Source organism: Anas acuta, chromosome 2 (genome assembly GCF_963932015.1).
Source record: "Anas acuta chromosome 2, bAnaAcu1.1, whole genome shotgun sequence".
Taxonomy (NCBI): domain Eukaryota; kingdom Metazoa; phylum Chordata; class Aves; order Anseriformes; family Anatidae; genus Anas; species Anas acuta.
Genome location: NC_088980.1, coordinates 41371453 through 41388934, shown reverse-complemented (window position 1 = coordinate 41388934; position 17482 = coordinate 41371453). Strand labels below are relative to the sequence as shown.

The window sequence follows — 17482 nt, the reverse complement described above, 5'->3', positions numbered from 1 at the left end:
TATATTCAAATATAAAAAAGAAAAAAGTTGTGACATCAGTAATCACTATAGGCTGCCTGCTAAAATATGATCTATGGTGATCTAAGTATTAAATGGGATGGGATTCTGATCAATTTAGAGGAAAAATAAAGAACAGTTTATACTAGGAAAAAAAAAAGTAATATTAGAACTAAAGAAATTCAAGATTTTTGTTTATACTATGAAGTTCTGACAGAAAATCTGTGGATCTTTTAAAATGGCCTTTTTAAATGTGAAAGTAATAAGATTAACAAATTTTATTGGTGCAAGGTTCCAGGCTTCAAAACCATAAGGTAATATTACTTAATCTGTTTGTAGTGCTACTTGCAAGCTAGATTTCCTTCAAATTTTGTTGCAGGTAATGAAAAACTTGACTGCTATTAATTGAACTGTCCAGCCATTAGTTAAGAGCAACTAACTGATTAGATAATTCTGCTTATAATCTATTAACTTAATTTACTATTTATAATTGGGTAGCCTGCCATTCTATAGATGACCTGTGGCAGCCAGCCTTGAGTTTCTTGCCAACATTTTCTTAAAAAAAATATATATATATAAATATATATTTATTTTTTTTCCTTTATTGCTCTGTTCTGCTAAGACAGTGACAAGGTAAGGTTACCAGGTACAGAGAGGCATAGCCTGATGCTGGGAGGAGATTGCATAGGCAGAATCCCTTAAGGAACAGCAGCCTACAGATGAAATATTCTGTTTTGGTGCTTATTTCGAAGAACAATACTTTGTGTGTCACCCAGAAACTGAATTCTTTGTAAGCTAGTTCAGCAATGTTAAGAGACATTGGAAATCTCTGTGTGGTTTATAACTTGCCACACCCAATGTGTTACTGGTAATTATTTCCTTGTTCATTTTTCTTTATTAAGAACCAAGAACTAATGAATTATCAACTTTTTTTTCTGGTATTTTATTACCAGAAATTATGCTTTTTAACAGAAATTACTCTTCCTTGGGTTAGAAACTGGCTGGATAGCTGGGCCCAAAGAGTTGTGGTGAATGGAATCAAATCCAGTTGGAGGCCGGTCACTAGTGGCGTTCCCCAGGGCTCGATGCTGGGGCCGGTCCTCTTTAATATCTTCATCGATGATCTGGATGAGGGCATTGAGTGCACCCTCAGTAAGTTTGCAGATGACACCAAGTTAGGTGCGTGTGTTGATCTGCTCAAGGGTAGGAAGGCTCTGCAGGAGGATCTGGATAGGCTGCACCGATGGGCTGAGGCCAACTGCATGAAGTTCAACAAGGCCAAATACCGGGTCCTGCACCTGGGGCGCAATAACCCCAAACAGAGCTACAGGCTGGGAGATGAGTGGTTGGAGAGCTGCCAGGCAGAAGTACCTGGGAGTGATGGTTGATAGTCGGCTGAATATGAGCCAGCAGTGTGCTCAGGTGGCCAAGAAGGCCAATGGCATCCTGGCTTGTATCAGAAACAGTGTGACCAGCAGGGCTACGGAGGTGATCGTCCCCCTGTACTTGGCTCTGGTGAGGCCGCACCTCAATTACTGTGTTCAGTTTTGGGCCACTCGCTACAGGAAGGACATCGAGGTGCTTGAGTGGGTCCAGAGAAGGGCAACGAAGCCGGTGAGGGGTCTGGAGAACAAGTCCTACGAGGAGTGGCTGAGGGAGCTGGGCTTGTTCAGCCTGGAGAAGAGGAGGCTCAGGGGCGACCTTATCGCTCTCTACAGATACCTTAAAGGAGGCTGTAGTGAGGTGGGGGTTGGCCTGTTCTCCCACGTGCCTGGTGACAGGACGAGGGAAAATGGGCTTAAGTTGTGCCAGGGGAGTTTTAGGTTGGATGTTAGGAAGAACTTCTTTACTGAAAGGGTTGTTAGACATTGGAACGGGCTGCCCAGGGAAGTGGTGGAGTCACCATCCCTGGAAGTCTTTAAAAGACATTTAGATGTAGAGCTCAGTGATATGGTTTAGTGGAGGACTGTTAGTGTTAGGTCAGAGGTTGGACTCGATGATCTTGAGGTCTCTTCCAACCTAGAAATTCTGTGATTCTGTGAATTCCACTGTTTTAATGAACTGGTTTTGACTGGAAGAATCCAACCAGTTCCTATTAATCCCAGTAAATTTAACCAGCATTGCCAGAAGTCATTGCACACTTTCCTCCAAGCAAATAAAGTTTAACTGATGTATAGGAACATCAAGATTGCTTTTTCAAAAAAAATAATAAAGTGGTCATACATTCTTAGATCATCTGTAGTTCTGTTGGATGTTGAAGTTAGTATTCAGTTGTAATAAATGCCAGCAGATGTTTTTTTTTTTTTTTTTTCCCATGGAAAAAGAAAAGATAACTTTTTGAAAAAATATTATAAATTTCAGATATTTGGGTATTGCTTGGGTTATACTCCATTCATTGTTAATAAACATCTAACAGTATATTAATAATCAGCTATGATTTGTCAAGCACATCAGCATTGCAGGGATAAATATGACCAACTTCTATTTAGTTAATTTGGAAATTGCTGTCATGAAAAAGAGAATTTAAATTGCAGGAGTATTCGTTTGGGTTTTGAAGGGGGCTGTCTCATCATGCTGCCATCATATCAATTTCTGAGAAAACAATCTGTAAATATGGAAAAATATCCCTCTAATTTAAAACTGGGTAATAATTTGTAAAAAGATGTCATGTGCTGTGCTGCTCAGTGGTACAGAAGCCGATATGCAGGTGAGTGTGAGTATAGCAGTGATTTGCTTTTTTATAGTCCACTAGTTGTAACAAAATTTTAATAATTTTACATAACCTGTGCCTTTTTATTATAACTTAAGAAAGGGACTGTTGTTCTTAGTGTAGGCAATGTCATTCCACAAGATCAATTTCTTTAGCAATTCCTATGATTGCCAAATGCAGGATATATAGATTCTTCAGTAGTAGTTTCATGCTCCTTAAAATGATTAATTCTACAGGATCAGATTATGCACATTTCAGATGCATAGAGGCAGTAGTGGAAGATGTAATCTTTTTTTTTATTTTTTTTTCCCTGAATCTTTATAATTTGAAATGATAGAGATGGACAGAGAATAAGGATACAGTCAAAAAGCAATGAAGAGATGATAACAGCTTATTTGCATTTTTCTTATTTTAAAATTAAGAAGGTTCCCAACTACACCTTAGCTTAGTCATATTTATTTTTATTTTTATTTTTTTTTAAATTTGTTTTTATTTACAGTGCAACTGTAAATTTCTGCTGGTAAAATCAAATAGCAGGAAAATGTGATCTCTCTTATGGCATAATAGTTCAGAAGTACTAGAAGCCAGTTGGGTGAATGAGAATTTAAATGTTTACTCTATCTCTGGGAAACTTTTTGGAAAAGATTTTTTTGTTTTCTTGAATCATATTTACTTACACTGCAGCCAGAACAATGTAGTATCATAAATAATGCTTCAGAAAGGCAACAAAAGACTAGTTGTCTGCAAAATATGCTATCAGAAAACCCTGTTTTTTATATACTTGCCTTCTGACCTTCTTCATAACTAAAAGGTAAATACACTATAGGTATTTCAGAATTGCTCAGTGTCGCGTTAAAGGGGTGTAGCTGATTAACCGTTACGGGCCCGGTTGGATTCAGAGTACTGAACCAGTCGGACATTCACCAAAACTGGGGGTCCGCTCAGACATTCACCAAAAACGTATTAACCACCTGGGGGTCTGTTCAGACATTCACCAACAATGCATTAACCGTCTGGGGGTCTGGTTAGATTCAGAACACTGAACTATCACGGATAACCACCCTCACCCTAGTTGCATTAATGAGAGCTATCACAATGCAATCAAGTATGGTTTATTACAGCAACAGATAATCAGGTTCTTTTGGATTGCCGGTGATAGTGACTATCTGCAAAAGCAAGCTAGTATGCATGAAATACACAGGTGTTACAGGTGTTCTAGGTGTGTGTTCTAGGTGTGGGTTCTAGGTGTGGGTTCTAGGTGTGGGTTCTAGGTGTGGGTTCTAGGTGTGGGTTCTAGGTGTGGGTTCTAGGTGTGGGTTCTAGGTGTGGGTTCTAGGTGTGGGTTCTAGGTGTTACAGGTGTTATAGGTGTTACAGGTGTTATAGGTGCGCAGCCTAGAAATAAACACGTTAAAAGGATCAAAGACTCTATAGAGATTTATAAGCAAATATTCAGATCTCACCCAAAGGCGTCCCAATGGGGGGGGAAGAGAGGCTCAGCCCGTCGACTGATCCCAGGAGTCAGGAGGTCCTAAGGATGTTGTATGTCCTTGGGATGGTATCTCCCCTGACGATGGTATCTTCCCTAACATCCCCTCTCTCTTGGGCCAATTTATATTATTTTCTATCTTTTAGGTGGAGCTTGAGTGGCTCTAGTCAAGCATATCTTAGTTATGATTGGTGTAAAGTTTTCCCGTCTCCGTTTAAAGTAATAGGCTCCGAGAAATTCAGAGCGCATGCTCAGTGAGGGGTGGTCGCACCTTGGAGGCGGGTAGCTTTTGGGATGGAGGTGTGTTTTGGTATTATAATGATATTATAATGAGCAAAAAGTACACTAGGGTACAGCATTTGTCAAAACATGACAGGTCTTTGGCTTAGGGTGGCAAAAAGTGCAGCTTTGTGCACAAGAACAATCGAGGCCCCACCTGATTACAGAGCCTAGCCGTGGTGTCTCCACTCCACTCTACGCTCCGTGGTGTTCCTTAGAGCTAGCACACCAAGTTTCCCCAGCGCGATAGCATCTAAGGTTGGGAGCCTAGGGAACGCTCAGATAATGCAGTTATGCCCTACCCTGAAAGCCTCTTCAATGCTGTACCTTTTCCTTAAAAGTGTGAATGTTAGTTTTATTTTCCTAGTTACTTCAGGCATTTACACCACACTCAGGTCCTAGCTTTTCGTGAGGCGAAGAAGACAATGTCCTGTCATTCTGCTGGATCTTGCACAAGTTTTTCTATTACCTCATAGTGCTGTATCTGCGTCCAGTATTTGGAGGAATCTCTGATCTTGCATGACTTGACCAGTAAGCAAAGAAGTAGAGATTCAGGACTCTGTTTTCTTGCCAAAATTTCTGTAATGTAATCATAATGTAATTCAGAGTAACTATATAGGGAAGAGACAACAGATCTGCCAGAATATTACAGCGAAGTAACTCTAGAAAGGTCTTCTGTGTCTGTCTTTAAACTTTTAGAAAAACAACTTGTTTACAAATTGACAGAACTTGAGTCTTGTGCAGGTAATGCCCAAAGCAGTTCAAAGTATGAAGTGCAATAACTGGGAACTTACAAAACTAGGATACTTTCAATAAATGAACTCTGCATGTGTGGTGGTTTTACTCAGGTAAGCAGCCGAGTTCCACCATGGCCACTCTCTCACTCCTCCTCCTCCTCGGAAAGGGGGAGAAAATATGACACAAAGGGCTCAAGGTTTGAGATAATGGGGGAGATGGCTCAGCAATTATCGTGACTGGCAAAACAGACTCTGAATAGGGAGATAGTAAGATTTATTGCCTATTACTAACAAGCTAGAGAAGTGAGAAACAAAGGAAAGAAACCAAAAACGTGTTTCCCCCATCCGCCCTCTGTGGTGGTTTTACCGTGCTGGGCAGCTAAACCCCACAACCGCTCTCTCACTCCCCCTCCTTTAGATGAGGAGGGGAAGAAGTAAAGCAAAGAACAACTCATGGGTTGAGATAAGGATAATTTAATTAAAGGGAAATAATTATAATAATTAAATAAAGACTACCATGAACTAAACAATTTAACTAAGGGGAAATAAAAAGGGAAAGGGGAAAAGGGAGGGGAAAAAGGAAAATAAAAAGAAGGGAGGAAAACAAACAAACAAAATAAATGAAAGCTATATGGAAGTGCAGAGGAAAGAAATTAATCTCTACTTCCCACTCATGAGCGATGATTGACCACGTCCTTGAAGCAGGGCCTCAACGCACGCAGCCAGTGTTCGAGAGGAGGACCGACGTCTTCTCAACGAGAGCCCACCCCTCCCCTCTTCTTCCTGTTTCCACCTTTTATTGCTGAGTGTGACATCACATGGTATGGAATATCCCTTTGATTGGTTTAGGTCAGCTGCCCTAGTCATGTTTCTCTCCTCACTTTTTGCCCACCCCCTAGGAGGGTTAGAGAAAGGCCCAATGCTGTGCCACTGCTGCTTAGCGGTAGACACAACACTGGTGTGATAACACTGCTGTTCCAGCTACAAGTACAGAGTACGGCACTGTATGGGCTGCTGCCGGGAAAGTTAACATTCCAGCCAGACCCAGTACACCCTCTTCCACCTCCTCAACCTGAGCAGCACAAGGGAACAGGGGAATGGGGGCTGCGGTCAGTCCCTAATGTTTTGTCTCCACCGCTCCTTCATGGTCACTCTCTTTCCCTGCTCCATGTGGGGTCCCTCCCACAGGATGCCATCCTTTGGGGGCTGCCCACAGGCAGCAGCTCTTCAAGAACTGCTCCCACACGGCTCCGTACCACGTGGTCCATCCATCCCCCAGGAGCAAACTGCTCCAGCACGGGTCCCCCACAGGCTGTAGCTCTCCTCAGACCCCTGCTCCTGCATGGGCTCCTCTCCACGGGCTGCAGCCTCCTCCAGGCCACATCCACCTGCTCCGCTGGGGGCTCCTCCACAGGCTGCAGCATGGAGATCTTATCCATGTGGGACCCATGGGCTGCAGGGGGACAGCCTGGTCCACCAGGGGCCTCTCCACAGTCCACAGCGGAACTGCTGCTGCGAGCACCTCCTGCCCTCCTGCTGCACTGACCTGGGGGTCTTCAGGGCTGCTTCTCACTGTTTTATGTTTTCCCTTTCTTAAATATGCACTCACAGAGGGGTACAAACAACATCATTTATTGGCTTGGCTCTGGCCAGCAGCAGGGCCCTTATCTAACATGGGGCAGCTCCTAGATTCTTCTCACAGAAGCTGCCCTTATGGACTCCTGCTACCAAAACCTTGCCACATAAACCTACTACAGCATGTTGTACATAGCAAATAATGGGACTCTGAGTCAGGGTTATCACTTAGCTCCAGATTTATCTGTTTTTGAGAGCAACAGTAAACATACTAGGAAATACCCATTCAGTAATGGCACCTTCTGTCTGGAGCTAGTAGTTTCATTCACAATTTGGGTTTTCGGCAAAGTTCGCAGGAAGATACCTCGTGTCTTGCAAGTTCTGTGATCACAGAGATCTTTATTATTATTCAGAGTGGTTGTAGTTGGTGGCAGATTTGATTTTAGAAGACACTGCTTCTTCAAGACATTACCCCTAAGACTCAGCCTAAGATACTCTTACATCTGCTGTACATGGTTCTTTAGATTGTATAGAGAAAGCTTCAAGAATTTAGTTGAAAGTGATTATTGCATTAAGAAACACAGAATTTGCACAATGAGCTTTCTGTGGAGAGTTTCAGAGATCTGAGTGTTTTGTAGGCTTGTTTTTCCCAGTTTACCTTTGTCCAGGGTTCAGATTTCTCTTGAGATCTTAATCTAATGTATGTGATTTTTTAGACATCAACTACATTAAAATCTGCCAAGTCCTGTTTTTCCTGTATGGTGCTTGAGATAAGCTTAAAATATGTTTATAGCAACTTCTGTTTGTTTACATGTAGTCACTTCTTGTAAACTTACGCTGTTTGATCTGCAAAGCAGATTAATGTTGGTAAAGATATCCATTCCAGAGTACGGTGATTTAAAGGGCAGTTTACTAAGAGTATATCATATGAATAAAGGTAATTTGGTGTGTAATTCATCCTGACAAGATTATTAAGCTGTCATTCAAAAAACAAAAACAAACAAACAAAACCAAACAAACAAACAAAAAGCACTTTCTTTACTTCCATTTCATTCAAGGAGATAGACTGAAGTTGTCTGTAAATGTGAAATCTTGATTCAGTTTTGGTATCACCTTGACTAAACTTGAGTTTTCAGAGTTTTACTTATTTATTTATAGATACCAGTGAAGTGAAAGCTAAAGCAAAACTTTCTATCCTTCTAGGTTTTTCTGAACTCATATCACGTTCTAAGCTTTTTTCTTGAAATTACATGGTTAGATGCCTGCAACAGAAAAACACTAAACACTAAAATGTATATTAGAATATATCTCTATGATTTGCACTGATGCCAATGAATGCTATGATAAACTCTTAGAAGTTACTTTAATTACATCAGCTATTAAAGGCTATAGTAGCAGTGAGAAAAATTCTTGATATCTCATTTGATTTATTCTAAAAAATCCTCAAGGAATCTTCATAGAGCTATTCAGAATAAGGAGCCTTATGCTAATCAAAATCTTTGGATTTTGTACGTCTTTCACATTCCAACAAAGGTGGACACAAAACAGGAAAGACATAGAGCATTTATCTTTCATTTTCCATGAGATCATCTTGAACTTAAGTAATTCCCTCTTGCCAGACGTTTAAACACAACATACATTGCCTTGCTCTTCCCATTCATAGTAGAGGGGTAACAATGGTAAAAGAAAATATCCAGCTAAAACCCTGGGCTGAACATCAGGATCTACTGCGTGCTTCATGACTTCTGCTAGTTAACTTTCCTAAATATCTGTGTAGTAGTTTCTTACTCCCCGTTTGGCTTAGAGTGCTTAAAATAACTCTTACACACAAGACTATTACTGGAGTCACTAGTTTGATGGGTGCAGGTATACACACATGAATATGCGTTATAATGGTTTTTAGATGTCTGAGTCTCCTTGTTGAAGAAATTATTCTGAAGCATTTTCATAGTATCTAATATAGACTCTCCCCGTTGAGTTGCTCAGTGGGTTTCAAACATAATAACAAGCTATAAAAATGTGGCTGAGGGGTGTTGGTTGTTGTTTAGTGATGTTCTGCAATGATTTCTTTTTTTTTTTTTTTAATTTTTTATTTATATTTCTTTTCACTTTAACAATAATAAGTATTTTCCTAATTTTAGCATATGAATCAGTAAATATTATATCTCTGCCATGTACAATGAGTGGTGAGACAGACTCTTTGGTGTGAAATACCATGCATTTGCAAATATACTCATAAGCTGTCAGATTTGCAAGTCAAATGTGGTGAGTCATCTAACTGATCAAGAACTGTTGGATATGAGTTCTTTACTGATAGAGAGACCATTTCTTTGAAACAGCCAAAGGTTGTAGTATTTCAGATCCAATTTAGTACATAAATTCTTGTAAAGGGAAGCTGTTTTTAAAATTCCAGGAAACAGCTGTGTTCAGTCTTAGTTTTCTAGCCAGGTGTCTTCTGTTACAGATTTTCTCCCATAAATATTACATAAATTTATTATATTCTTGGTTTATAGCAGAGTGCCTGATACTGTAACTAAAAATCCTTATCCCAAGCGACATGGTTCAGGTTTGGTCAGAGCTTCTACTTTTGTCTATCTATTATTGTGTCTGCAGCATACACAGCTAAAATATCTATTCCATGAATAGGTCCAATCATAACTTTTCAAAAGGCCTTGCTTGCTTTCTAGGCAGTGGACCCTGCATTTTCCTATCTATTTTTAAAAGTCAATTGAAATATCTTTGCATCTATAAGGGACTGGTTTGTTTGCATCAACTGCTCTTACAAAACTTACTTTTGGACTAATTACTACAGAGTTTCAAAGTCTGTTTTGCTAAGCAGAACATTAGCAAGAAATAAAATACTATTTCTTTTTATTTATTTATTTCTGTCTATCTGTGTGTCTTCCTTTTAAGCAGACAGGTTTGGCCAAAATAAAAGATACATAATATGGGGGGAGTTTAAACTGAATTGTGTGGACAGATGCCAGCCTCCCCAGCCTCCTCCAAGTTTGTTTATTTATTTATTTATTTATTTATTTATTTATTTATTTATTTATTTATTTATTTTTTATTCATGTTATGTTATGTCATGAATTTAATTCATGGTCTGAGAAAAGTAGGAAAGATAGAGGCACTGTATTTCAGAGCACAATTGAAAGTATGTTTGAAAACAAGGAAAAAAATTAAAATTCTCAGAAATGCGTTTGCTCTCTGAAAGTCCTCTGCTGTTGCTCTAGAACTAATATAACTACAGTAGGACTAATATAACTACAATATACCAACAGCAGGAAAACTAGTGTAAGACTATGTAATCTTTATTTTATTAGCTATTGAGTGACTAGATGCTTCTGTTCTTGTTTTATGAAAATGTGATGTTACTAGTGTGGAAAATAATCTCATGTATGCAAGGCTATGGGGTTTTGTATCAAAAATCAATGGTTGTGTGGGAAAAATGAATTTCCTTATTTTACTAGTTAGACCTATGGTTAGATGAAATATCTTTTAATTTAAGCATGTGTTTATTCCTTCCCTTTCAAAAAGCATGCATAGGAAAGAGTGGTCTCATGTCGAAATTAGCATGAAAGGAATGGCTTTGTAGGAATGTTTTAAGACCAGTGCTTAAGATGTCTGCTTAAGAAAAATGTTTGTATTAAGACAATGCTTTCCAAGTGCAATAAAAAATAAATAGCATCAAATATTACTCCTTGCTATTCATATTTTTTTGGCACTAGGCAATACATGATAAAAGTTTGGTTTCAGTTTTTATTGTCAATTGGATGTTTGACCAATTACTGGTCATATACCTGTCTTCAGGGTCTTAAAATCAGTAGGATTATTAAAGAGGTAAGGTATTAGATATGTAATAGTTTGCAAAGTTGGCTAATAGAATGGTGCCAATAAAACTTTGGTAGAACAGGGTTCAGACAACCTGTCAAAGGTACTCTGAGAAACTGTGTAAATGTTCTAGCTTCCTATCCAGACTAGAGACATTGTTGTGGCTACAGTGGTAGCAGTAACTGAGGTAGTTACTTATTGCTAATCCAGATAACATCTTCTGTGGGTATGCAGTCAGCATGTGTTACATGTTTCCGTGAAATTCTGAAGCTATTTAATAAAATGCTGCACAGGACTGAGACTAAATTGCAAGTGTATTTTTGACACATCAAACAGCAACTCCATATCCAAATGTGGATTTAGAGTTATTTACCATTTCTATATAAAAGCTATTTTGACACCATATCTGGGAAATAGAAAGTATTATTATGTGTGTGTGTGTGTGTGTGTATATATATATATATATATATATATATATATATATATATATATATTTAATGCAGAGATAATGTTTATGCATTTGTTTCAGGTATAATTAAACAAAGTCTCAGTGCTTCTGAAAGACAACCTCAGATTAGGTAGGTATAATTTATGATTTTAATATAGATTATATAACTGACCATTGTTATGATCCGGTCATTTCACAACAGAACACCTGCACTATTTATCTCCATGAAACATCTCCTTAATCACCATTACAACTTCATTTTGTCTCAGCCAATGACAATCAATCTGAAGATATTATTTGAGGATGTTTGCACACAGAAACTTTACGTGAATAATTTAAGGACTAGCAGTAAACTGATAAAGGTTTAGAAGCGAACCTTGCTGTATCAGCTAAACTGATGTAAGCTGGTTAGACAAATTCTGGTTGTGCATTTTTAAGCAGCTATTTTTCCACAGAAAAATGTGCTTGCATGTTTGATGGTGTAGAGTAATATCATGACCCTTTGAACTCTTCTAGACATTCTGTATAACCTTAGATATCTATTTCTGAAATTCTGGAGTCCTGCTCATCACTTCTAAAACATAAATGAAATAAACCAAAAAATATAGCATGTTTTCCGCTATTCTCCTTCTAAAGGTCTTTCATTTTCTTTTTTTTTTTTTTTTTTGTAATTAATTAAGAAATGCCTCAAATGCATTCTTGACCAATCATTATTTTTTCTAATGTCTTTGACACTGCTTCTATTCATAGATTGTTCTTTATAGTTTAATTCCTGCTTTCCTTTCACATGTGAAAAAACAAAAACAAAAACAAAAACGACTTGTCTTCATCTGCCTTGTGATTTTTTCCCCCTTACCTTTAACTTAATTAGGTGAGCATTTATAGTACTGGCATTGATTCCTCTCCCATTTCCTTAGTCCCTGTTTGATTCAGCTTTTATTTAAAGAATATTACTGAAACAGCTCTTACTAAGCTGTTTTAGTGACATCTTCGAAATCACAGTCCCTCAATTTCCTTGTTCTTAGTTGTTCTTAGCATATCACCATCCTGTCTGTCACTTAACTGCTCACTAGCTTTCTGGCTTTAGCCCCTGCTGAAGTCAGTAATGGCAGACTCCTAATGGTTGTATGCTGAAACAAGCACCTTTGTTTTTATTCCATCTCTGCCCCTCACACAAACACTAGCAAAACTATCTTCTTATCCTTCATAACTTCTCATTTAAACTTTCATTTTCCTCACTGCTTAAAAAGTAAGTAAAAATTATTGCCAGGGAGGGTTGTTGAGGCTAATGGCCATCAGGACATCATATCTGTTCTTTCAGTTCTCCATTTGTCTGTATCCATTTGTTGTTGCTTATATCAGCTAATGAAATCTTCAGGCTGGGACAGTGTATTAAGTACAGCTAGCACTGAAAACATATGGGATTATATTTCTGGCATTGAGATACTGTTCTGCTAATGGTCTAATATTATTCTTTTATTATTATTATTATTATTAATGTTTACCACTTTGGACATGTAGAGTAAACCAGACTTATAAACACACAGTTATAAACTAGTGAATCTGGACAGGCTTTGTTTAGAGGAAATGTGAGAACAAGTCAGGGAATTATAATATTTTCTCTACAACATCTGATGCCAAATGTAACTAAAACCACTCTGTTTTGTTTTGATTCATTTTATTTTGTTTTGCTTCAATAATAGAGATTATATTGAAGGCCTGGGATCAAGACTGCGACCAGGTAACTTTGTGCCTGTGATAGAATCAAAGTTTAGCTGAAATTGAACTTAATAGTTTCCAAGTTTTTAAACCGTATTTTCCTGTTACATATACAATGTCTCCTCTTTTATTTCCTCCTCTTTGCTGCCTTTTAATCTGATCTTGTTAGTGCCTCTACTCATGTGCAAGGCCCACATTAAGATAATTCACCAGTGGCAAGGTGGCAGTTTCATAGCCTTCCAGTTGCAGTTCTTTGCAATATGAAAAATCATGGTATTATCTAATAAGTGTATTTTAAAATTATAGAAAAGCAGAGAATTGTATTCCAGATACAAATATGTTGTCTGATGGATCATGGAATGTTTAAAAAATATAAATTCCAATAGTAAATCAGTATGACCTCATTTTAATGTTCATTGTCTTAGCTCTAATGTTCATTCTCTTAGCTCTGTTTCTACTGGATGCAATGGGAATTGCTCCTGTAAAAGGAATACTTCTTAGAGGTTTTGTAAATTATGGAGTATTTATACATCACTGATTAAACAAGTTTTGCATTGGTGATACTTTTCTCTCCTATTGAGAAGGTTCAGATATTGTAAGCTGCCAAGCTGTGACTTTAGAATACTTAATGTTGTCTGAATTAAATAATAGTTGAAAGAAAAATATTTTGAGCAGTTGGAATATTGATCATCATAAAAACACGACTGTGTGTGTATACTAACTTATTTCACAGCTTTTTGATATAAAAGTTGCATTAAAAATTTTAATTATGCAGTACAAATACATTTTTCCCCTCAAATTTTCAGAAATTTTCAGGGCTGTTTACTAATGAGTGCCATTATAATAACAACACACACTTTAAACGAACTATCCAGCCATAATGAATCAGAACTATAGTGATCTGCAGACAAACACATTAGTCTTTGCAAATAATTTTGGTCCTGTGGGTCATTTAAGCAATTTTGATATCTTTTGTCAGTAATGTTTTATTCTTGAGAAAAACAATGTAATTTGTGTAAGGTGTAACCCAAGAAGAAAAGGGCACTTGATGGTGCCTTTTCTTTGGGAAGTAGACATATTTAAAATAAAATCTACTGTTATGTTAAATGGTTTGAAGAAAATTTATTGATTTATTGGGATCCTCCAAGGTACTTGAAGGTTTGCTGTTGTTATGCTCCTAAAAGTTTTGATCATGTCCTCACTGACCTATTCATACACATCCTTTCATTGCTCAAATAATGTTATTCCTATTTATTTGAAAACAACAACAACAAAACAACAACAGTAGAGTTGTCTGGAGTAAATTAATTTTCTGGGAACTCCTGAAGTTCCTAGCTGAACTGGGGTTTCTAGCTGTCCTTGAAACACAAAGACATTATATGTATTTTAAGTATTGAAACTGGTCCACCTAGACTTGTAAGTCGTACTGTTTTTGATGTACTAGAAAAGAGACAAAGCACTATATCCTGAATAACAGAGAAATCAATGTTAGGTCCTGCTCAGTCTTTTATGTTTATCATTCTAAGCATATTTTTCTTCAGGAAAAAAAAAAAAAAAAAAAAAAATAAAATAAAATAAAATAAAATAAAATAAAATAAAATAAACACCATCTAAGAGATGCAAAAGAAAGGAGACTGATTTATTTGCATTTATTTTTTAATAAAAGTCATTAACAACAAAGAAGTCAAATACCACAGGACAGGGACCAGTCAAAAAGGTAGTATGTTGAGGAAATAATGTTTTAATCACTGTCCTAACAAAAACTGAAGATTCCTAGGTTGTAATGGCAAGACCATGCTATTTGTTTTAAGATTTGATCTATCAGTGTTGAAATGGTTAGTGGAGAGGTGACAATGAGATGAACAGAGCTATATAGAAATTGTTCTTCTCATGGTACATAATGTTTTAGATCATTATAGCATGGCTTCCACTGTCACCTTGAGCAGAAAGACCAAGGTAAATTCTTCCTTAAGTAGCTCAAGGGAAAAGCTCTCTTTTTTTCATTGATTATTAAGAGGAGTCTTTGGAAAAAAATGTTAAACTGAATCCCTCTCTCAACCTATCTGCCAAAAGGCATTGCCACAAAAGATCTGACAATAGCAATGATGTCATTATCTTCCTGATCCTACCAGAAATGTGTTTCTGTCATAGAGAATGATATTTTCTATAATTCTTTAGTTTCTGCTAGGTTGCAGCTCAGATTTGGTTAGTTCCTAGACACTTCAGTCTGTGAATGTCTCTCTTTTATCTCTTGTTAAAGGGGTCAGCACAGAAGTTCAAGAGGATAAAATAATAACAAATCAGTTGCAGGCTGAATTATTAGTATTTGTAATTCCTCACCCTTTCAGTGGAATTTTCATTCTTGTTACTAGATCGCTTAAAAAAAAAAAAAAAACAAAAAAAAAAAACAAAAAACAACAAAAAAACAGTTTAGGTAGATATAAATGTGTACATAAGACTGTGATCTTCAGGGTATTTCTGCATGAGAAATTTTTAGAATTTTGTATTTAAATTAGCCTCTGCAACACGGTTTATTGATAACTGGATTTAAAAGTGATACAGGGCTGATGGCTTTTCAATACATGGACCTAAGTTTTTTCCTTAGTTTCCAGAACTAATACTCAACTTAGAAAGATAATTTTGTTAACTGGTGCTCTTTACTGAGACAGTAAGTGTTTTAGAGTGGCAATCTACTGATAAGCTTGTGCTTAATCTCTAGAAATGATAGTGTGTATGACAAATATACAATATCAAAATCATAATTAATGATTGATTTATGACATAAAAAATAAAAATTAAAGAACCTGATTTGGTTTTGGCTCCGTATTTTTTCTCAGCATGCGTAGCATGATAGAGGGGAGCACTAAATAAATAACAACCAAGGTGTTCATTTTTTAAAAATTATATTAAATATATATATATATTTAAATATATATATAAATATTTATATTTTCATTTATATATATATAAATATATATTTATATTTAAAATTGGATATTTTGTAAATCGTTCATTTTGAATTACAGATTGTATCTATTTGTATGTCCTAATTCTGTTAAATGATCTAAAGCTTGATCAGCAGTATTCTTCTGCTGGTTCATATCAATGGGATTAATATTCTTCCATACCGCATGCATCATTTCTTACACCTTTTTTGTTCACTAATTAAAAATTCACAATGCTCTTTAACTAACAAAATATAGTGTACCTTCTAGGTGTAACTTCCACAAATCAACACTGAGTTAATTGAGTGTGCTTTGTAAATGTTAAATAATGCTAACTTTTTCAAGTGGTCAAGTGAATTTGGTTTTGATTTTTAGCAAGATACCTATGGCTAGTATTTATCAAATATTTCATTGTATATGTCAGGAAACACATCACGTGGATATTAGACATTACTTTGTAGTAAAATAGGGTAGTTTTGCTTCAGAAAAAGAGCACACAGTCTTTTAATTGCCAGAAGCTATTCAAGAAAAAGAGTGTATCTACAACAGATGAGAGTATCTGTACCAAATTCTGGATAACAAAGTTCATATTGAATTTAAATGGTTGTTTGTGACCAGTCCCAAATAAACTTTCACTTCCAACTTTTGTTTTCAATTTTTGCTCCCAATAACTAAATATTTTCACATTATTGATATATATATTTTTATCTGATCTTAACAAAGAGCAGTAAATTAAGAGGTTAAAATAACTGTGCCATGAAATTTGTTTTGTTGAAAGAAAATTGTAACTTTTCATGCATGACTTATTTCGTAGTGCTTTTGTGAATGAAAACTATGCATTATGTACACAGATTTGCTTGGCAGAGAATGGTAGTCTAGCTTTAGTGGAAGAGAAAGGTTTCTACCAACTTACTATTTTCATGAAATGAGAAAAGAAAATTCAGCCTTTTTCCTCCTTGTCATGATAATTAATTTACAATTATCTAAATAAAATCTACAATAATCCAATACAAGTGATTTGAGGAAACTAAGTGTTTGAAGTACCGCAGTATATGTAATTCTAAGGTCATATTTTTCCTTTGAATTCAAAACTAACTGTATTGTTTACTTTAGAGTTTATACTACAAAATGGATGCTATTTTTGTTAGAAAAGATCACATTTGGATACATAATAAAACAGTTAAGCAATTAGATATAAGCCTATGTGTGCACTGTTTGTGAATTAGTGTATTTATACCTATTGTTTGAGTAGGTAATAGCTAAAGGAAATGCTCAAATAAAATGTGAGAAAAAAATAAAGTACTTTTTTTTGGAATATCTGTTTCAGAGGAAAAATTAGAAACAACCTTTTTTTAGCAATCTTTTCTCAAAGAAGTTTCTCCACCTTCTTGATCTCTTATTAATTAGGCAATGAGTATTTTATCTTCTGATAGGTCTAGTGTACAAAGCTACTGGTAATGTTAATGCCTAGAGAAATTATAATGTCTGCAGATATATTGAGAGACAGAATACCTTGCAAACATGATAAAATACTGAAATGCTAAATTTGGCAGGAATTTTCCTCTGTCTTCAAATGGGCCAACTTTATATCCCATGTCAGAGCATAAAATTTTAGTTGTATATGTAATGTGCAAACTCATAGTTAAATGTTTACATACATGAAAATTGAATCTGTATTAATATTTTCTGATTTGCTCAACCCCATTTTGCTGTTTGCTTAGCTCCATGCATTTTTCTATCAATACCTAAC

General features: G+C 36.3%; 1 protein-coding gene across 1 annotated transcript in view; it reads left to right on the top strand.

The window, feature by feature from the left end:
- Positions 1-17482, top strand: part of NEK10 (NIMA related kinase 10) — a 101869-nt gene that overhangs the window by 65300 nt on the left and 19087 nt on the right. Inside the window, exons 29-30 of the mRNA XM_068674428.1 lie at positions 11150-11198; positions 12772-12809. Coding sequence (XP_068530529.1) covers positions 11150-11198; positions 12772-12809 — 87 coding nt within the window. The remainder of the gene's footprint in view (positions 1-11149; positions 11199-12771; positions 12810-17482) is intronic.